Raw genomic sequence first — 21,381 nt, 5'->3', positions numbered from 1 at the left:
CTAATTGGCATGTTTCCTCTACTGAAGAGAAATGTAAGAGGATAGTAGACCAACAACAAATAACAATTACGCTATAGTCCTAAACAAGATGAAGTCGGCTATATAAATCCTCACGCTTCATTTAAACTCAACTCACGTCAAGGAAAAAAAGAACAAGGATGTTAGGTTCTTTCATCAGACGTGACAATGAGCCTTTTGGCACCCTTTTAATTCCGAATGAATGTAAACTGTTTCTTTACCAATATTTCTACAGAAACAACATAGTACAGAGCTTTATCTTCTACAAGAGCAATTACATTACTACTAATTAAAAATATAGCGCAACGGGTGGATCAACAGAGTTTGCCCAAATATGTTAATCGTTCCTTGTCAGCAATCAGGAGAACACTGCAACTGCCTCTTAATTTGATACAGTTTCTGTCAATCACCACGAGGCCAAAACTGCTGGGACTTCAATAACCGGTAGGTCCTCGCAATTGTTGTTGGTTCTCAAATGGTAGTTCGATGGATGCTGCATTGCCATAGAATTCTTCCAGGTTGTAGTACTCACGCTGCGGAGGAAGAAATATATGAACGACAACATCACCTGTAATTAAGAGAGGCATGGGGCGACGTATCAGCAAGAAGAATAACACATTTCATGGCATTCTACATGGTTGCTGCAAGGGTCAAACCGTAACACTGAAGCAATGTCATAAATAGAAGCATGCTTGCATTGTCTGCTGTTGCTATAATCTTCTTTTACAACCTCCTCTATAAAGGACTAAAATGTCAACGAGGAGTTGCAGCTAAATTAGATAACACTAACGCTGAGTGGAAATGATACAGCTTGATCAATATATAGATTTCAAATGCACAGTTTAAATTTAGTGAAAATACATTGTGGCAGAAGGGATTTCGAAGGGTACATAATATAGCATCGCCTTCTCAAAACAAACCACTCATGTTTAGTCCTTACAGCATTTCTGAGCCTGACCATAACATGTTTGCCCCCCCAGGATAGCTAGTGCAAGTTGAAACCAGAAGTTCACCTTATTGACAGGATGATTTTTGAAAAGCACTACCCATATGAAGCAGGGCATTATACAAACTAATGCTCTCTGGCATGGGTCAGAGATCTCTGTGCCGTGAACCTTTAAACCCCCTTTTCTTGCTCACCTGAATAATAACGGATTTTTGCAAGTTGTTTGATAGTTTGATACCTTAAAACAGTTGAGCACTATGTTTGGGTAAGTTATGTTGGACAATTTGAAGCAACACAGTTACATTAAGTAGTCAGAGGAGTGGGTTAACAACAAAGTTACTCCCTTCTAATCCTAATGTGCAGAAGGATACTGTCGCTTAACTGTACTTGATTATGTATGAAATAAAAACATAGGGGTGAATCAAGAAGGAGGGAAATAGAATAGATGAATTCATATCCACTGAAATTCTTCAGCTGTGACACAAATAATAATAGGACTATTATACTACCATAAATTACTTACCAAAATCCAGTAGCGTCCATGAGTTGGGTTTTGAATCTCCAGAAGCAACTCTTCCATATTGTTCCTCAGCCATATCTCTTACTCTGGTCCTTTATGAGAAATTTAGATAAAATTCAGAATTACAAAGAACAATCCTCAATCCTCTTTGTCTATTTATTCATTTGCGATTATTTAATATCCAATAGAAAACCTCAAGATATGATATCATACCCAATGGCATCAATCTGTGGGCGAGAGAATGCGGTAGCAATAATGAAAAACCGAGTCCAATATACTAGAGGCTTGACAAAGAGAACTTTTATATCTCCTGCCTTGACATCACTTGCAACTTTAGCCACAGCCATTGCAACTGCATAGAGGGAACAGCACTGTCAACGACTTCTGCCTAAAGTATCATCATATTCATTCTCAGATTCTGGTGCACTTTTTTGGATTATGTCTTGTCTAATTTTCTGTAGTTTGTTGATGATGATTCAATAGTTTAGGTCAAAATATTTCACCACAAATATACATTAAAAGTAAGCAACATTATCAGTAAATGTCACCAAAACAAGACAAATTTATAGTAAGCAAAATGCTGTGAATCAAATTGCAATTACCTATGGGCTATACTACCTTAAATTCTATAATATAACTTACAATTATATTAAGGTAGAAAAACTTAATATTATGTTAGAGAGTTCTGATATAAATAGTATTATCTGAAAAACCTTCTGGTAGTACTACTATTAGATTGAAGAGGCAATGAAAGAACATGAACATTTTAATGCATGTAGTTCCTACACATAAGAATGGAGGATATTCATGACATTTTCAATGAGACTTTTGAAGGAACAAAAAATGTGACATGTATGGAGTTGATTAAGCGAGTAAAATGGAGGGTTTTTAAGCTAAAAGGGTTCTCAGCCTATTTCTTCACTACATAGAGGTATAATGCAAGTACAGCAATACTATTCTTTTTTCCCATAAGGAAAATAACAAAAACAAGAAAAGAGATGCTCCATGAGTTATGAAATTAAAGTTGGTCAAACACGTTCTTTGATATCATCAAAACAAGGTAGCTAAAAGATAAAAATCAACCGATGTTCCTAAGATAAAACTATAAGCTAAGAGGTACAGGTCAACATAAGAAGCAAAACTATAAGCTACGAGGTTCAAAGCTTCGGCAACATGAGAAGTAATCGATTCGATTAACAATTTAGAGCAACTTACAGGACAGGCTTTCAGCATCATCATCAATCTCCTCACTTGCAGGTTTTTGGTCATTTCTTTTGTATACCACTTTCCCATGCTTTCTTAGGAGATCATCAAACATGTCATCTGTATCTTCACTTACATTCTGGGCCAAAAGTATTCATGTTAAGTGCAGCATCAAGCAGAAGCATTATCATACATTCATAGTGAATTACAGACTAATCAGAAGAAAGCACACATAACGAGCCTCAAGAATAGACTTTGAACTAAGATTACTAAAAAATATATTCAGTGTATCGGTCATTGTTCAAACAAACAACTTTATCTCAATCCCAAATAATTTGGGGTCAGCAAGTGTATGATAGTTGTTCACCTTGGAAAAAACTCTTTTCTGAAAAAGTACATGGTACTACTTCCGGTAAATATTATTTTCCATTTTTGGCAAAGGATTTGTTCTAAAATATTTGATGTTCTAGAAAAACAAGAAGCATTTAATCCTTTTTCTCCCAAAAATTCACCCTTGCTGCTCCAATTAGTGGAGTGTTGATTAAGTGATACATTTTAGAGAGAGATGAAAGATAGTTTGGACATATACAAAAACCTTAAAACTGTCATAACTCACTTTATTGAGTATAAATTGTCTCTTTTTCCAAGTTCACTCACTTTTACAGGGACTTTTATCATATCTAAGACAACTAATCCAACAGCACCAAAATAAAGGCAAAGACTACAGATTTTCTAAATCAATGTCTTCGTAAGGGGCAGTAACAGTGAAATGCAGTTAACTTTTTCCTCTTTCTAATAGCAAAGTCCAACAATTAGAGAAAACATTCTTTGAAACCAGAAAAATAAAAATTGAGACTTGCAATAACAGGTTCCGTGTAAAATTCAGATAAATTGGCGTTTAATTCACAAGAACACCTTCTAAATCACCAATTAGAATAGTTGCACTACGAATGCAACAAGTGCAACTTCAGTAACAGCCCAAACCAAATTCAACAACAACAACATACCGTAATCCTACAAGTGGGGAAACAGTTTTGAAAAGGGGAATATGGGAGCAATAACAACAATGAAAAAATGCGAAATGGAAAGCATTCCACCAAATTCAAAAAAGCAGACAGCTCAATTAAAGAGCAAATAGCGCAAGAACCAAGAAGGGGTAAAGCTTGAAGCTTTAGGGAATACCGAGCCAATAGCCATCGTAGAAAAATCCGTAGAGCTGCTTGTGGCAAATTTCTGAAATGGGGCATAATTAGAGGAATTCAAAGTTAAACAATAAAACTTTGTTGGGTTGACAGCAAGCTTAGCTTCCGTACGACCGCCGGAGAACAAAATTCCGGTGGAGAGAGTGCAGGGAAGAGGATGAATGCAGGAGTGTACTTTCATTTTTTTCAATATAGGAAGAGGATTGTATGAGGAGACTCTGTTGCTTTTGCTTGCACAAAATAATTTTCTATCTTCTCATCCTATGTATAAAAGTCTCTTTGTCCCATTTTCGTCCTATTCTGGATAACATTAATACTTTCGTGTTAATTCCAATATTTATATTGAACTAAAAATGTTATACTTTTTTATTGAATGAGTTTCACTTTATGGTTATTTCATATCATGTATTTTTTAATTAAGGAGAGGACTTGGGATAAATTGCTATTTTCTTTAAAAAAATGTTGTAATGGTTAATAGAATGAATAAAAAGAAACGAACATGGTTAGAGTGTGTATTTGGCTTAAAAGTGTAAGTTCACTTGTTAATCAAAGACTCTTTATTTGACTTTCTTGTGTAAATGATACAAATTATATCATGGTTCTGCTCATTTTTTGTAAAGCTTCATCAGCACATTCTAAGTGATGTTGCATATTTAATAACAAAAATATAAGAATAATGGAACCCACAACTAACTTTGTACTCAATAACAGAAAGATATGTTTAGCAATTGGAAGGAAGAATTGTGATTCAAGATTCTTTTTCTCTAACTATGGCCACGCACTGACAATGAGGCCTATCCATCTCATTGGCCGGACTATAATTATATATGTTGGGAGGCATAAGTTGGGTATTTGTCTGAGCATAATCCAATGAAATATAATGAACCTTCATATTAAGCGGAGCCATTAATTGTCCTTGGGTTCATTGATGACTACATACATTCTTGTCAGAGCACCATTTATCCAACAATTCTAGTTGCAACAAATGACAAATTTTCCAATTATTAACATGACCTTTAGCATCTTTACTGCGGCTAATGTGAATAAAGAAAACATTTCATTGGACAATTAACAAGGGCTTATGCTATTCATCACAAACTTGTGCCTCTTTAAAGATTTCAATTAACAATCCGGACAATCACAAACCAAGTCATAATACCAAGAAAATTGGTCAGAAGCCAAACCACCAGCTTTCAAAAATTGGTCGAGGCCATTCTTCGACCTCTTGTCAACCATTAGGAACATAACTCCACATACAATATACTCAACAACAGTAATCCAGGGTGCAATGCAGAATAGATCAGTGATAGATAAAAAGGCAACCAAACTAATAACAACATCCATCACTAGTAGAAAGAGAACCACAAGCATGGATAAATTACTACTTAATTAGTAGACAACATAAAACATAAAATTCAAGGGCCAATTATTTTTAAAAATACGACAAATTCAAATTACAATTACACCCGATCCTTGAACTCTTTCTGCATCTCCCTGTTGCTATTCTTCGGTTCTACTTCTTCCAATTTTTCTAACAGCTTGTCCAACATTTGTCCGTAATGCTTTTGCATTTGTTCCATTTCTTGATCTAAACTTGGTCTAGTTTGATAGTAGACCAGAGTGCACTACCTGCTATCGTATAGATAACGAGATCCTGAGCAGCCTTCTCTATGAATTCCTTTTCCTCTTTTTGTTTTTTCTGAGTTGTAAAGCAAATTGTTAATACATAGTTGATTTTCAAACAGGAGATTGTTAAGAGAAGGAGAATTAATGTTTGAACATTTAAGAGTAGTGTTTACCTTAGCTGTTTCAGCAATGAATCCTTGGAGGCTGGGATGCATGTTGACACCTTTTCTCATGGCAGAAGCTATAGGCCTTGCTACTTTCCTCACTCCAACAATGCCAAGGTAATATACTACCATAAGAGTCAAAGAAGAATAAGATGAGTGCAGAAAGTAGGGATGAAACAATATTTACACTAGTAGTTGATGGATTTCAAATTTTAAGTTTCTAGTAGTGTAGCACTATAGAAATCGATATATATTTTATGATGGATATAATATGCATTGGATAACCAACTCCTATCGAATCTCAATGCTAAGAAGGGCAGGATAACCACCCAGGGGGAATATAATGACAAAAGCAAGAGGTTTGTTAAGAGAGTTTATGGAGGAATATGAGCCAATGAAGCCATTTTTCGGAGATGAAAGGCCAAACAACTACTGGTGGTTTGTAAAAGGCACGGAAGGATGTACCGGTGTTGTGATGGTTGTCCTTATGATCATAGCCTATGTACTAGCCCAACCAAGGTTTCGTCGGAACCGACTTAATCTTCCATCAACAATCAAAACACTCACTGGATTTAACGCTTTTTGGTACTCCCATCACTTATTTGTCATAGTCTATGTCCTCTTCATTGTTCACGGATACTTCCTCTACCTCTCCAAGAAATGGTACAAGAAGACAGTAAGTTCTTAACAAAGTAAATTATATCTAATACTACTCATGCCCTGCCTTGCCATAAAATGGATCTAATATTTTTATTTTTATTTTTTTTTATGAAACATTGAGCAGACATGGATGTATATCACGGTTCCTATGATACTATATGCTTGTGAACGTCTGCTTCGTGCATTTAGGTCCGGGTACAAGGCAGTGAGGATTTTGAAGGTACATTCAGAGCCTAGATTATTGCAAGCATTAAGATCAGTAATTTGATTACATGTGAATAGAATCTTTATCTGATATTCGTAGCTGTATACCCTGGAAATGTAATGGCAGTGCACATGTCTAAGCCTCAGGGTTTTAAGTACACAAGTGGACAGTACATTTTTGTGAACTGTTCTGATGTTTCTTCATTTCAATGGTAAGTTGAACTAAACTAAGCTCTTGATCAAATAAACTGTATATAATGTTAAATTAGGACAACGAATTGGAAGCCGGGCTCGCCAATCTATATTTGCTGCTAGGTTTAACGGCAATAAAAGTAAAAAAGGGATAAAATTGTACTAGTTCATAATCAGCAACATCAGATCATAATAATAACTAATCAAAGAACAAATATCAAAAATACTTACCAACTTTAAGCACCGACATGTTGCTTAGAGAGCTTTCTGTATCAAATCACAAAACTAGGTAAATATATAAGGGCGGCTCAACCCTAAAGCCCCCAAAAATAAGAAGCAAAAATCCCCCAAATTCAGTTCGCTCAAATACGAAAACATACCGAAGATGCACAAAAAGGAAATAAATTCGACCGATTAAAGGAAGAACCAAAAGAACTGAGCAGACAAAAGATGGAAGGAGAAACATACCTACATTATATATTATATATTATATACCTACTTTAAAATCAATTAAATATTATATATTAATTATTTCCTTATTTGTATGGGCAGCCCGGTGCACTAAAGCTCCCGCTATGCGCAGGGTCCGGGGAAGGGCCCGACCACAAGGGTCTATTGTACGCAGCCTTACCTTGCATTTCTGCCAGAGGCTAATGGATCACGGCAAGGAGAATCCTAATTTGCCATGAGTTCTAAGTGGTAAAATCTATTTAAAAAATAATAAAAATTGAATAGAAATAAATAATAAATCATCATATTAGTACATGAATCAACCACCATAAAGTTTTTTGAATATGAATTCTTTGTATTAATTTCATGTTTGAGTAATTCATGAATTTTTTGATTTGTTCATCTTTCAATTGAAAATATGAATAGTTAAGTTAGCCCTTCACAAAAAGAAAAAAAATCATACAAACCGATATATATATATATATATATATATATATATATATATATATATATATATATATATATGTAACTTTACTAATTACGTTCATTATGATTTTTAATCACACATTTCATCCTCATCCATGATCTCAAATTGATTAATGACATATTCATGTAACTCTTTGTGTTCCTCAATCCTATTTTATAAATAGTGATATTTGACACAATATCAATTGGAAAAAAAATGACACAGTTTGTATGCTCTCTTCTCTTGTCTCTTTTAATTTGTTTTGTTTAGTGTTTATGTTTCTCGTTTCTTGTTATTATACGACTTTCTATTATTATTTTTGTTGTTATTATTATTGAGAATTTACCATAGTTTGTTGCTTTGTATAGATTATCCTAACATGTGGTTTTTTTGTAACCTCATTTGAAAATTGCATTTGTACAATAGTTAATTATTTTTACTTTATCCACTTTTAGTCAATTTTATAATTAAGAATGTATTCTTTTTATTAGGAAGATATATGTATTTACTATCATAAAAATGATGGATATTTTTTAGTAAATACCAATAGATTTGAAGGGGATGAAATATGTTATTTGCAATATAAAATTGATGAAATATTTTGGGATAAACGTGCAAAGCATGTTACCAAAACTAGTATACATACATACATACATATATATATATATATATATATATATATATAAATGTGAGAAATGCGACTGAAATGGTTTGGACATGTGAAGAGGAGGGACACAGATGCCCCAGTGCGGAGGTGTGAGAGGTTGCTCATGAATGATTTCAGAAGAGGTAGGGGTAGGGCGAAGAAATATCGTGGAGAGGTGATTAGACATGACATGACGCAATTATAGCTTACCGAGGACATGACCTTAGATAGGAGAGTGTGGAAGACCCACGTTAGGGTAGAAGGCTAGTACATAGTCTCGTTATTCTTCCTTATTAGTAGGCGCATTAGTACAATATGATTTCTTGTGCTCTAATTTATGTTATTATTTATTACTTTATGTATTTGACTACTCTATTTTATCTGTAACGCTTTCGTTATTTGCTTTAAATTTTTTAGCCTTATCTAATCTCTTTTTATGTTTTTTATGCTTTTTTTGAGTCGAGGGTCTTTTGGAAACAGCCGTCCTATCTTGGTAGGAGTAAAGTCTGCGTACACTTTACCCTCCCTAGACCCCACGTTGTGGGATTTCACTGGGTTGTTGTTGTTGTATATATATGAATGTGCTTTGCACGTTACTCCTTATTAATAGTATCATACAAAAATGAACCCTAATGACTAATCCGGAATCCCATTCCGACATCCAACTCGAGACTTGACCCCAACATCCAAACTTGACACACGACATCCGAATCGAGACTCAACTTCTAAACCAAGAATCGACCCCGACTCCCGACCTAGAGTCTGATCCAACACTTGATCCTGACTCCTGACTGAGGACCTAAGTCCCGGTCCGACTTCGGACCCGAGACCCGACCCCGACATCAGACCCTTGGACCTAACTTGCAAATCGAGATCTGACCCTAACACCCAACCCTCGAGATCTGACTTGAAACCCAACCCGACCCCCAAACCATAATCCTAATCCGACCCCGACCCTCGACAACCGACCCTGACACGAGACCCAAACCCGACTTGAGAATCGACCCCGACTCTGGCTCGAGAACTAACTCCCGATACTTGACCCAAAACTCGACCCCAACCAGGCCCTCGATACCCCACCCTAATCCAAGACCCCATTTAGACCCCGACCCGAGATCCGAACTCGATCCTCAATACTCGATCTGAGAACAAAACCCGACCCGACCCCCACTCGAGACCCGACCCTCACTTTCGAGACTCGACCCTGACCACGACTCTAACCCGAGACTCTACTCTTAACACCTGACTCGACACCCGATCTCCACCCGAGTACTTGTCTGAGCATAATCCAATGAAATATAATGAACCTGCATATTAAGCGGAGCCATTAATTGTCCTTGGGTTCATTGATGACTACATACCCAGCCACAAGCATGCATTTTTCTTGTCAGAGCAACATTTATCCAACAGTTGCCTTGACAAATCAAACCACTGCCTGCACTTGCCATCACAAACTCCACATTCACTTCCAGCCACGTTTGAAGGCAAGAGTTTGAGGGCTTATCACATGGCCAAAGGTTTTGAGGAGCAACTCGATATTGCCAAGTCTTATTTGGACAAGGCAGCGGAAAAGATGAAGAAGTTTGTTGACCGTAAGCGTCGTCTCACGAATTACAGAGTTGGAGACATGGTCTTGGTCAAGTTCAACCCAAGGTAATTTAAAGCATTGCGAGGCGTGCATCAAAACTTGGTGCGAAAGTATGAGGGCCCGTTCAAGATCGTTGCCCAAGGTTGGCAAGAACTCATATAGGTTGGAGCTACCACCACATCTTAAAGCCGTACCATGAGGACAAGGATGATCCTAGTCGAGGAGAATCAAGTCGGGTGCTACTCACAATTACCCCCTCCCATGATTGAGACATCGAGGCCATTATGGACTACCAAGCCAAGCGAAAACGGGGACAACATGCCACCGCTATGTTCCTAGTCCATTGGAAGGGACAATCTCCGGAGGAGGCCACCTGGGAGAGATATGAAGACCTGTGGCAGTTTAAAAACAAAATCTGGGAGTTCTTGCAGCAGCAGTGGGCCGCCGTCGTCGCCACATCAGGTGGGGGAGAATGTTATGACCCGCCACTTGATCTTGAAGATGGGGGAAGAACCTAGAGTCTTGGAGAGGTTTGTAGAAGACTCTAGATTCTTGTAGAATATTGTAGAGAAGTCTTGAAAGACATAGAGTCCTCTAGAATTCTCTAGAGTGTGTAGAGAATTCTAGATTATGAATTTCTTTGTAAAAATGGAAGGACTTGTATAACAATTTTTATTTACACTTAAGCACCTTAGGAGTAGTATAAATAGAGGAGGCATTCATTTGTAACATCCATCGAGAAATCAAGCATTCTTTCAAGTAATATAAAACCTTCTTCAGAAAAAGCTCTCCTGTCTTTCTTACAATCTAGCGTTCCCTTAGCGATCTAGTCTTAAAGGCTTACTTGAGCTTGCAAGATCTTGAAAGATTCGTGAGTAAGTTGTCAAGTGCCGCATGGAGGTCTTAGTTGAAATCTAAATCCGTGACATTATGCTATTCGTCACCCGATCCTTGAACTCTTTCTGCGTCTCCCTGTTACTCTTCTTGGTCCCGTACTAGTTGTTGCAATTTTTCTAGTAGCTTGTCCAACTCTTGTCCATAATACTTGTGCATTTATTCCATTTCTTGATCTAAACTTGGTCTCGTTTGATAGTAGACCAGTGCGCTACCTGCTATCGTAAAGATAACGAGATCCTGAGCAGCCTTCTCTATGAATTCCAATACGCTCCAACTCCCTGGAAAAAAGTATAAATAGTCAACATGTTTTAAAATCAAGGTTCATCCACTAATTGACAAATACTCAAAAATAGAACATGTAATATCAGTTGGTTAGATTACATACTCTATAGATAATAATCTACGTAAAAACATAGATACCAACAGATAAAGTCTCAAACTCCTTTATTTCTTTTGAAAGACTTGGATCACACGTTCGACTTACATAATGAGAAGCCTGAAAACTCATTAGATATAAGGTTGAATTGTCTATTTCTAGCATTAACATAAAAGAATCTACTTGCTTATTAGACTAGTTTTGGTGGAAAATTTTGCCACTGAAGGACTGTACTTTGCAGTTTAATGAAGTCCAAAAGAGACGGGAAATGATAACTTCTTCAAAACCAGTGAAAAGAGTTCTTCCATTAGCTTCAATCACAGATTTCTTTGCAAATATTTCTTCAACCACCATCGTCCTGGTGGCACTATATATAGAGTTTAAAAGCAAGAAGAAATGGCGCCCAGGAAACTTATGGCATATATATATATATATATATATATAATAAATTATTAATATGGAAATAAAGTTATTTTATTTAAACAGAATAAAAATATTAGTAGGATAAATATGTAAACGTATTTGAATTATTTGATGTTTTATCAAGGTAAAATTACCTTTGCCTGAAACAATGACTCAGAAAAAGATCAATGAGGTGAAAAATTATGTGACACTGATTTAGTTTTAGAACTTAAAAACACGTTGGACATATATATATTAGAAGTTGATACAAATTATATCATCGTTCTGCTCAGTGACTTGCACTTTTTGTAAAGCTTCATCAGCACATTCTAAGTGATGTTGCATATTTAATAAAATGTCAACACTAACAAACATATAAGATAGTATAATCAGAAAATGGAATCGTTTTAATTGAAAGTATGTAATCACGAAATAGAAAATATTAAGAGGCAACACAGAGAGCATATTGTAAAAGTTACTTCCTTTGTCCCATATTATGTTTGAACCATTTCAAATGAATAGAATAATGAAAGTATTAACTTTGATAATATTTTTCTTTTTGAATTAATCAGATACAATGTAACATTAGTTCGGACAGCTTGTAGCTAAAGGGAAAAGGAAAACATTTCATTTAGTTTGATTTTGAGTTGTCTAAAGAATTTGAATCCTTAAAAGAAATACATTATTCTATTATTGGAAGTAATATGTCAAATATTTTAGGAAAGGGAAAAGGGTCAAAAATGTCCCTTTACTGTTAGCTAAGTTTGTCCCTAGTTATACTATAGGAATTAGGGCCAAATATGCTCTAACCAAAGTATGCAAAAATACCCCTTTGTGGATGGAATCCCCCAACTTGACTTAAAATACCCAACTTACCAAATATAACCTGTTCCCCTATTTAACCCAACCCAAAACCCACCTAACTCTAATAACCCCTTACCCAAACACACAACCCATTTCACACATATAACTTTCTTTCCCTTCTTTATTTTATAAGAAAGTATAAATGAAAATGAAGCTAGCAAAATAAATCTCATCTGAGGGCCACAAAATCTTTTGTTCTCTCTTCATAAGGGGTAGAGGAATTTAATAACAAATTAGGCAGCTATCTTTACTTTTCTTTGGATCTTTAAGAAAGGAAAAGTTATATTTTGCTCTCTCTTATTTCCTCATTAAGCAAAGTTATTTTCTCCTGTATTTCCATCTTTCTTACCCTCTTCTTTTCTCTAGTCTTCCACAAATATTTTAAGCTGGAACAGGCGGGGTTAAATAGGCACATTATACTAACAAAAACAAAAGCAAAAAATTATAAGATAAGAAAGGGAAGACCAAGGAACCAAGCTAGTCAAACAAGGGAATGAAGAAAAGCTAAAAAGAAGCAAAAAGGATACTGGCAGCGAAAACATGATTATAAAAGTGGGAGATGGGGAAAAAACAAGTTTCTGGGGAGATGCTTGGAATACCCAAACACCTCTGAAGAACGATTTTCCTGACCTGTTTAGCATATGCAACAACCCTAAGGCAACTGTCAAAGAATGTTGGACTGATCAGGGATGGGATCTATCTTTTAGAAGACTATTGAATGATTGGGAAGTGGATAGGGTGGCCAATTTGCTTCTTGACTTGAGGATTTCACATGCACTACCCCAAATCCATATTCTATGAGATGGAAACACAATAAGGATGGGAATTTCTCTGTTAAGAGGGCCTACGAAACAGGTAATGCACAGCTAAACAGAAGACAACAATTTTTGTGGAACAATGTTTGGAAAAACATAGCACCAACTAAAGTTAAATGTTTTACTTGGCTGGTAGCAAGAAAGGCATGTCTGACACATGAGGTTTTGAGGAAAAAGGGGAAGATTATAGATTCCAAATGTCAACTCCGTGGTGAAACAAATGAAACAAACAATCACCTTTTTCTACATTGCAAATTCACTACACAATTATGGGCTCTTTTTCTTACACTCACGGAAACGAAATGGACTATGCCTGAGCACACTGCAGACCTACTAAGCTGTTGGATAAGAAGAAGAGGAAGCAAGAGCCAAAAGAGATGGTGGAGAATCATCCATTGGTGGACCGTATGGAAAGAGATAAATAGTAGAAGCTTTGAAGATAGGTCCAATTCCATTTACACAGTTAAATGGAATTGTATTGTATCTTTCTATTTTTGGTGTAAAAAGATAGACATAGATGAATTAGAACTAGTAGATCTGTTAGGGGAAATTGTAAGTAGTTTCTTCCTCGTTCTCCCTGTTTATCTTTTGAAGGTTGCCAGCATATCCTTAATGCTGAAGACTACAACATTACCAGTTTCAAAAATAAAAACAGGATACTGGCAGTGAAATGGCAATATACAGCAAAGAGAGCAGAGTAAGAGAGGAGAAGACGAGTAGGAGAGAGGATATGAGAAAAAAACATTGGGAGAAAAAGCAAATCAGAATTGGCAGTACTTAGTTGTCTACAAGAGGTTTGCTCGGATCAATAATCAAAAGGATAATCAGCATATTGTTTCACATTCCTATGCCGGATACTACCTGAACATGTCTTCTCTTCCTCAGACATTCGCACAGCCAAGTTGAGAATCAGAGATAAGAGAAATAACATCTTAATATAAAGAAACTAATCCAATCTGATCAAAGAATATGGAAATGTATCTAACACTCAACATTTAAAACAGTACACCAAGATATCAACATTTAAAATCGCCCACCGAGAGAGAAAACAAAACGAAACAAATAAATAAAAAATCGGTAGCCCATCAAATATTGCTTGGAAAAAGAACAGAGAAAAAACTTGTGCTGCTGTGTCAAATCGAGATACAATATTCCAAACAATAAAAGGAGCATCATAGCACTGAGATCTGGCACAGAAAACTTACTCGACAACAAGAAGAACATCAATTGATGAAGGATCAATTTCATCAAAATAGGGTAAAGCACACATGCCTGAGTAACCTGGATGAATGCCACAATCAAACTGCCAAAAAACATCAAAAGTAGTTGACCAAATTCAGAACTTGTGGCCTAAAAAGAAGTTTTTGAAGAAGAATGACAAAGCGTGCAGCCTACCATGATTGTTTTCCCTTTAAAAGTCATGAAAACACAGGACCGTCCCACTTCATTTCCAGCCCCTAAAGGAGTAATAACCAGTTTATCTCCTTCTCTATTAACTGCAGGATTAGGTCTCTTCAAAGATGACTGTGGTTGTCCAGTAGATGCCATTCTTACACCCTAAGAACAAAGAATTAGATTATCCTCGATACCAAGACAACACAGCTATCCAGATTGCAAAAAGACAAAATTATAATCGTGGTGTCCGGGTCAGGTATTAATTGCAAATTAAATTTCCAAAGAGACCCAAAAGGAAAACAAGACAACCCGAAGAAAAAAAAGGAAAGGTATCAATCAGTTTTTAATCTATCAGAAGAAACAATTTTTTTAAAAAAATTATGTTGTAATGGTTAAGAGAATGAATAGAAAGAAACCTCAATTTAGAACATAGTTAAGAATTATGACTACTATTTGGCTTAAAGGTGTAAGAATTGTATGATTGGTCTGTGGCGCCTGAATGCTGAAGCATCCTTTGGGGTGATCTCATCTTTCTTATAGGGTGGATGATGGGGTCAATTCATGAAACTTTTTTTTTACTTTTGCTGCATTTCGTTCAAAGGGTTCAAGGGAGATAAGTGCATCAAGGTGTTCACAATGATCAACTTGATAATCTATCCCAAAGATATCATATGAGGGAGCAGTCTTATTACTAGTTGTGATACAAAAGTTTCATAAAATTAAGCCAATGATAGATTGCTAGAGTCCATTTTAATGGAATATTCAATTTGTACAAATCCGTTGGATAAATGAAGCCAAAGATAGATTACTCTTTGGTTAGTTTACAACAGTTGCACAAATTGCTCAAAGTGGTTAACAATCCATATGAAACAGAATCCGCCAGCACAACTTTTCTTACAAATCTGCAAACATTCAACATTCCTCGGATACATTGAAGGCTAACAATGAGCTGAACACTTCCAATTGAAGTGGAAATGCTACACTAATATACAAAGTATTCAAATTCTATTGCCGATACAGTAACACGGATAAGTGGACTCATAATCCTCTCGTAGGGGTGAAATATCAAATTCCGATCTCTCTCCCTGTTATTAGACACATCTCTGCACTCATAGGCAGAGGTCAACGATAATAGCATAAGCTTTACTCAGTTGCCAAAAAATCCTGGACCTGCTTTGGAGAGTAGTTCCTTGCCAGCATCTTCACCCATCCGTATCATGTCTTCAGACGTATAGGGTCCCTTTCTAGAGGTTTCAATAACTGAAATTGAGGGAGACAAAAGATTATACAACAAACAAACATAAAAGAATAGGTAACTCACACATCCCTCAGAATTCTGTCACTAAGGAGTTACGTTTACCTCGAGTTCCATCTGGAGAGGCAACCAATCCTTTGAAAATACAATCTCCATCTTCACCTCGACAGGCATAGCCAGCAATTGGGGTGCGACAAGACCCATCCAAGGTCGTCAAAAATGCTCTCTCACAAGCTATTGCTAATCTGGTTTCTTCATGATTTAATGCAGCAATGTAATTGGCCTATAATTGCATCCGATAAGTATGAGCAAAACAAAGCCCTCAAAAGAGGAGAAATGAACAATGGTAGAGCAGGAATTTTTTTTGTAATAACAGATATGACTGCTAAATACCATTGTCTCGTCATCACTTCTGCAGGCAATACCGATAGCTCCTTGAGCAACAGCTGGTAGCATATCCTCTATAGAAAGGATCGATGATACATTTTCTGTCATATTCAGACGCTTAAGCCCTGCCATTGCCAATAATGTAGCTTGAACTACCCCCTCATTCAGTTTCTTCAACCTTGTCTGAACATTGCCTCTGAAATTCTCCAACACCTATAAACAAAATTCACATAAGATAATTAGCATGACTTGTCAAACTAAATAAAACTAAAGATGAAAACTTGTTAGATTGGCAGAACTGAGCTAAATAAGAAAATTCAGGCCAGAAGTAACCACCATAAAAAAATTCACCAAGAATTTTGCTTCATCTAAAAGATATTCAGATATAGAAAACTTGAGCTTCACATTTGGCTTATTAAGAAAACAATTACTCCTCCTGGAGCATACCCAGCTATGTAACATATCAGAACAAGTAACACACAATCCTCAATTTACTCTTTCTTCACTTGTTGGGCATCCTAACCATCTCTTTGAGCACGTGGAATTTCTTTTATTATTTTGGCTCATCTCCAACATATTCCTAATTGTTGCAAACAATCTCCAAGTAATTGCATAAGTAACCTATTTAACTTTCTAGTTTTTACCTTCATAGAAGGCATATATGTACCAATACAATACATGAAGCAATGACTCAAATAAATTATTGTTGCAGCTTGATGGGAAACTTTACGTAGACTGGTGGGTCTTCTTCAGAGACTATGATGTGATATGTAATAGACTTACATTGAGTGAGGGATAGCGGTGGAGAATCTGAGACTTTCTCCTCAGTGAAGCAGTACCAATTGTGCTTCCTGATGGAAGATCAGCCAGGGAACCTGCAGTTAAAGAAATGAATGCATCCCTCACATCTTCACGTGGAAGGTTGCAGGGTAAGATTGTCTTCTCTGGCAGATATGTGGGCACATCTTTCATTGAGTGGACAGCAATATCAATATCGCCATTGATGAGGGCTTCGTCTATTTCTTTTGTGAACAACCCTTTTCCACCAATATCTGCAAGAGGCTGACTTAATATCTTATCACCTGTGGTTTTTATTATTACTATTTCAATGGCTCCCTCTTCAGCCAGGTCAGGATATGAGGCTATTAGCTTTTCTCGAGTCTCATAAGCTTGGGCAAGAGCTAGGGGGCTGTCCTACACAAGTAATTCCATATGTAATCCATAAGAGAAAGAGTTTTAGCGAAAGCACTTGATAGATATAGCAGTCAATTTCTATCATCCCACCCCCCCACACACAAAGGAGGAAATATATGCCAGGAGGAAAATGCAAATAGAAAAGAAGGGTATATCTACTACTAAGAGTAGTCAATTTCTAGTAGTCAATTTTTGTTTTCCCCATAATGCCAGATCCCCTTGAAAAGCTTGCATTTTGACTAACACTAGTACAAATCATAACTAAAATACAACACATTCTCGATAAAAGCATAAACATGAGCATTAACAAATGAGGAAACATATTGGGATACCCAATTAGGTAAAAGCCGCAATCTTTTTTACATCCAATTATTTTCAGTTGAAAGACTGTAACTTTAATCTGAGATGAACCCAATTAGGCATTCTTGTACAAATAGATTGGGTAAAGAATTGACAGTACCTTCCTCGTGTGCCAACTCTGATGACGGCGACCTTAGTTTGAGCTTGCTGTTCTACAGCAATGGAAGCCCTGGTGACGTGGACCCGCCGGCGTTGAACTGAAACTGCAAATTTCCGGCATGGAGAAGAAAACCCAATTGGTAAAAGGGAACCGGAGCCCAAATTTGAAGCATTTAGAGTGACAAATTTCTCCATTTTCGAAGGAACAGATTTGAGAGAAAACTGGGGTATTTGTTCTTGTTCTTGCCTACTTATCCTCAAAGGTCATCCACCTAATGCCAGCTGTTTAAAAATCTTAAAAAGCGGCTTTTGGACCCACTTACCGTGTGTTTTACCACTAAGATGCTGCCACGTCATTTCCTCAACCAAATCCACGATCCAAAAAAAAAAGAAAATCAAAATGTTTTTAACAAAGAAATGCAAATATATCATCGACTAATTTTAATAATAAAAAAAAGAGGTCTCATCTCATTACCTTTGAAATTTGATATTCCCTCATGCAAGAAAATTATTTGGACTAGGGCTAACTACTATTATAAATTTAAAGAATATAATATGCACAAAATACGAATAAATTTATATTTATAAGACAACTTTAAATTTGCATCAGTCTTTAAGGAATAAAATTCATGTTATTATCAAATATTTCATTTAAAGTTATCTTTGTGGGATAGTAATTGATAAAGCACATAAGTGATTTTATGCATGAGGCATTTCTATAAATTGGATGACCATCCAAATTAGCTGATCATTCTTTTTGATAACAAATAAATAGTTTGATAAGTTAAACGAAATAAAGTAAAAGTTGAATGTAAACTTTTACACAAATATCCGATTAGCTATGTTTAGTGTAAGTTGCTATTTAATTAGGTCAATTCTTGTAATTCTAATCAAAAGATATCCATATTTGGCAAATTAGTAGAAGTATATATAACTCGATTAAGCTTCATGTTATTTCAGTGTACAAAATCATATATACACCAGCATCAAAATATATATGTACGTTTACATATATGAGATGGAAGAATGATCAATAGTGATCGAGGTCTAAAATAGATCTAAGTTCATCCCAATAATCTCCATTCTTTAACAAAAAGTCAAAGTTCATTTCCGATGAAGGTGCTTGAGTACACAGTATTGATGATGAGCTCCGTAGTAGCTGCTTGTTATTATTATTATTATTATTTGTTGATATCATGTCTTGATGAACATGTCCGCGTTTGGTTTCATTTGTAATATTATTGTGCTCGACAATTGGAGCACCAAAGCTTATTATATAATCCGAAGAAGAGTTGGCGCTGCATGTTTGTGAACTTATTGTGTCAACTACTGGGCTTCGCTTTTCTATTCCCCATTCTGCAGATAGACACTTATTCTTATATGAACCGTTTCGCTTAAAGATTCTGCAGAGAGTCCAAACTTCCTGCAAACATCATGAAATCAATAATTTAGTGTGAGACATAACATATATATAATTAAAAGTATATATGGATTGATTTACTTACAGCTTCTTGAGCAATGCTTTTAGCTTCAATGTGTTTAGTGGATTTTTCATTTTCAGCAGGAAGTCGAAACTCGTGCATCATCCAATCACTTTTTGTGCCTTTTCCAGCACTCCCTCGATAATAAACCAATGATTTCTTCAACCCAATGCATTCATGACGAGCACTAGAATTATAAATAGGTTTATCAATACCAGTAGCCTTCCAGAATCCACAACCAGTCACCCTATTTGGCCTAACACTATTCCTGTATTTTCTCCCTCTTTTGCAAAAAAAGTACCATTCCTTTTCTCCCATGTTGCTCGACTCTGCACCCAAAATTGAAAAACACACATCAAAAGAGAACAATATATATGTACGTCTAGAGTGCGCGCTGGAGCGCTAAATTCAATAGTTTTGGTCAAAATTCTATGTTTGTGAATAATTTATTCAGAATCTACAAAGCTAATATGCTTAACTAATAATTCAGAATGCATAAACTCAAAATTCTAAATCAATCGTGTGTAAATATATATAAGAGAGATTTAATTAAGTAGATAGATACATACTGGGGAGATCCCAAGGTTCATATTTGTATATATCAATGTGTTTGATGAGTTCAATATTGATTGGCCTTTTCTCAACTTTCCTCCTTAGATAAAACCCTACTAGCTCTTCATCTGTTGGATGAAATCTAAATCCTGGAAGTGCCACGTCATCCTCCTCTTCTTCTTCTTCTGCTGTGTAATATTTACTTGTTACCATGCTGCTCATTTTATTTCCCACTTCCATAATTTTTATTTCTTCAGATAATTGATCTTTAATTGTTCTTGTTCTTGTTCTTGCTGATGAGTACTTAATCACCTTTAAGAGAAGCATTAATATAATTAGTGTGTATATATATACAAATATATAGGGCATATCCATCACATATATATATTAAAAGAAGAGTGATGTGGAATACTAATCGACTTGGGTCAAGTCATGATTTGTATTGTCTTTTTTGTTTGAGGGACCAAATGATATATATATAAATATATCCACTCAAGTTATATTGGAACAAGTCTTCAGTCTTATATTTGGGCTTGTCATCATTATATTTTATCACTATTTTACGACTTAGAATATAGGTGGCCAAATTCCTTCCCCACGTAGAAACACTCATTTAGTGGCAGAATCAAAATATAAAAAAATAAATATATTTAGAAAATTTAACATAATAGTATATATGTAAAAAGTAATAATAATAATATATAATATATAGTCTATCGTATAACAAAGTCTCAGCTGATTGCTACTATAGGTGACGTTGAATTTTTAGACAGTTAGTAAATTGCTAAAAATAGCTATCATATAACAACGTCGATATCCCATTTCCATTTCTTCAACTAGTTAGAAAAAGGTTTACACTCCTCAACTAATTCATTTGACTAAGCTTTATGCTTATCATATTATTTTACTGTGCTACTTAATATAGAGATTTATACGCAGTCATAATTACTTGAATTTCAATTCTGAGTAATGACAATTAATGTAAATGTTTTGTGTATTATGATAATCTATGCCTAATAATCAATATTATAGTAGGTAATTTATTTTCAATTTCCTTTTGACTTAATTGGTTTTTTATCATAAAGGATATGTTGAACGATAAAAAAAAAAAAAAAATCATATTGCTTCCACACAAAAAGAGAGAAAAAAAGATTCTGAATTTGGAATATGGAAATCATAATTAAGTTCATTTTAGTTTTTTTCTAATCAAACTCTGGAAGCAATCATAATCCATAAATATCAATTAACACATGAATAATTGAGCTTAACCAAGTCATAGAATGCATATAAAATTGAATGGAGAATTTTGACAAGAGTGAACCAAACCAGCAAAGATACATATATATGTGCGACAATTTTGACCAGCCAAAAGTTAAGGTTCATGAAAGGAATATTTATTATAATTGAGTACTACTGGAA

The 21,381-nt window shown here is 35.5% G+C and overlaps 4 protein-coding genes across 4 annotated transcripts; all 4 read right to left on the bottom strand.

Annotated features, from left to right (window-relative positions):
• Positions 1-94: 94 nt before the first annotated feature.
• On the bottom strand, positions 95-4,182 carry LOC129891670 (protein Iojap, chloroplastic). Its single transcript, XM_055967109.1, has 5 exons — positions 3,870-4,182; positions 2,700-2,826; positions 1,698-1,836; positions 1,488-1,576; positions 95-586 (listed from the first exon to the last, which is right to left on the bottom strand). Exons 1-5 carry the CDS (start codon positions 4,068-4,070, stop codon positions 453-455), a joined length of 690 nt encoding a protein of 229 aa, XP_055823084.1. The 5' UTR covers positions 4,071-4,182; the 3' UTR covers positions 95-452.
• A 6,438-nt stretch (positions 4,183-10,620) lies between these two features.
• On the bottom strand, positions 10,621-15,410 carry LOC129891669 (cleavage and polyadenylation specificity factor subunit 3-I-like). The gene is made up of 4 exons (XM_055967108.1): positions 15,051-15,410; positions 14,635-14,796; positions 14,445-14,542; positions 10,621-11,060 (listed from the first exon to the last, which is right to left on the bottom strand). The coding sequence occupies exons 2-4, from the start codon at positions 14,785-14,787 to the stop codon at positions 10,991-10,993; spliced, it is 321 nt and encodes a 106-aa protein (XP_055823083.1). The 5' UTR covers positions 14,788-14,796; positions 15,051-15,410; the 3' UTR covers positions 10,621-10,990.
• Positions 15,411-15,499: 89 nt separating this feature from the next.
• LOC129891668 (porphobilinogen deaminase, chloroplastic) lies at positions 15,500-18,187 on the bottom strand. Its single transcript, XM_055967107.1, has 5 exons — positions 17,931-18,187; positions 17,060-17,465; positions 16,283-16,489; positions 15,995-16,172; positions 15,500-15,894 (listed from the first exon to the last, which is right to left on the bottom strand). Exons 1-5 carry the CDS (start codon positions 18,122-18,124, stop codon positions 15,782-15,784), a joined length of 1,098 nt encoding a protein of 365 aa, XP_055823082.1. The 5' UTR covers positions 18,125-18,187; the 3' UTR covers positions 15,500-15,781.
• Positions 18,188-18,959: 772 nt separating this feature from the next.
• LOC129893020 (transcription factor JUNGBRUNNEN 1) lies at positions 18,960-20,275 on the bottom strand. The gene is made up of 3 exons (XM_055968510.1): positions 19,980-20,275; positions 19,435-19,739; positions 18,960-19,352 (listed from the first exon to the last, which is right to left on the bottom strand). The coding sequence occupies exons 1-3, from the start codon at positions 20,200-20,202 to the stop codon at positions 18,960-18,962; spliced, it is 921 nt and encodes a 306-aa protein (XP_055824485.1). The 5' UTR covers positions 20,203-20,275.
• Between the last annotated feature and the right edge of the window lie 1,106 nt (positions 20,276-21,381).

The sequence above is a fragment of the Solanum dulcamara genome, chromosome 6 (genome assembly GCF_947179165.1).
Source record: "Solanum dulcamara chromosome 6, daSolDulc1.2, whole genome shotgun sequence".
NCBI lineage: Eukaryota > Viridiplantae > Streptophyta > Magnoliopsida > Solanales > Solanaceae > Solanum > Solanum dulcamara.
Note: the sequence above shows the minus strand (reverse complement) of the source record. Positions and strands in the feature narration are given on the sequence as shown.

Bases quoted from the DNA above. Each gene is read 5' to 3' on its own strand.
- LOC129891668 (XM_055967107.1), bottom strand. From the start codon at position 18,124: ATGGAGAAATTTGTCACTCTAAATGCTTCAAATTTGGGCTCCGGTTCC. The intron at 17,466-17,930 runs GTACTGTCAATT...TGTGTAGGACAG, and splicing joins AGAGTTGGCACACGAGGAAG to CCCCCTAGCTCTTGCCCAAG. The intron at 16,490-17,059 runs GTAAGTCTATTA...TTTTGTTTATAG, and splicing joins ACCGCTATCCCTCACTCAAT to GTGTTGGAGAATTTCAGAGG.
- LOC129893020 (XM_055968510.1), bottom strand. From the start codon at position 20,202: ATGGAAGTGGGAAATAAAATGAGCAGCATGGTAACAAGTAAATATTAC. The intron at 19,740-19,979 runs GTATGTATCTAT...TTTTGGGTGCAG, and splicing joins TGAACCTTGGGATCTCCCCA to AGTCGAGCAACATGGGAGAA. The intron at 19,353-19,434 runs GTAAGTAAATCA...TGATGTTTGCAG, and splicing joins AAAGCATTGCTCAAGAAGCT to GAAGTTTGGACTCTCTGCAG.
- LOC129891669 (XM_055967108.1), bottom strand. From the start codon at position 14,787: ATGGCATCTACTGGACAACCACAGTCATCTTTGAAGAGACCTAATCCT. The intron at 14,543-14,634 runs GTAGGCTGCACG...GTTTTTTGGCAG, and splicing joins TTAAAGGGAAAACAATCATG to TTTGATTGTGGCATTCATCC. The intron at 11,061-14,444 runs GTAAGTTTTCTG...ACTTTTTTCCAG, and splicing joins GATGTTCTTCTTGTTGTCGA to GGAGTTGGAGCGTATTGGAA.
- LOC129891670 (XM_055967109.1), bottom strand. From the start codon at position 4,070: ATGAAAGTACACTCCTGCATTCATCCTCTTCCCTGCACTCTCTCCACC. The intron at 1,577-1,697 runs GTATGATATCAT...TTTCTCATAAAG, and splicing joins CCACAGATTGATGCCATTGG to GACCAGAGTAAGAGATATGG. The intron at 587-1,487 runs GTAAGTAATTTA...TCTTAATTACAG, and splicing joins ATGGACGCTACTGGATTTTG to GTGATGTTGTCGTTCATATA.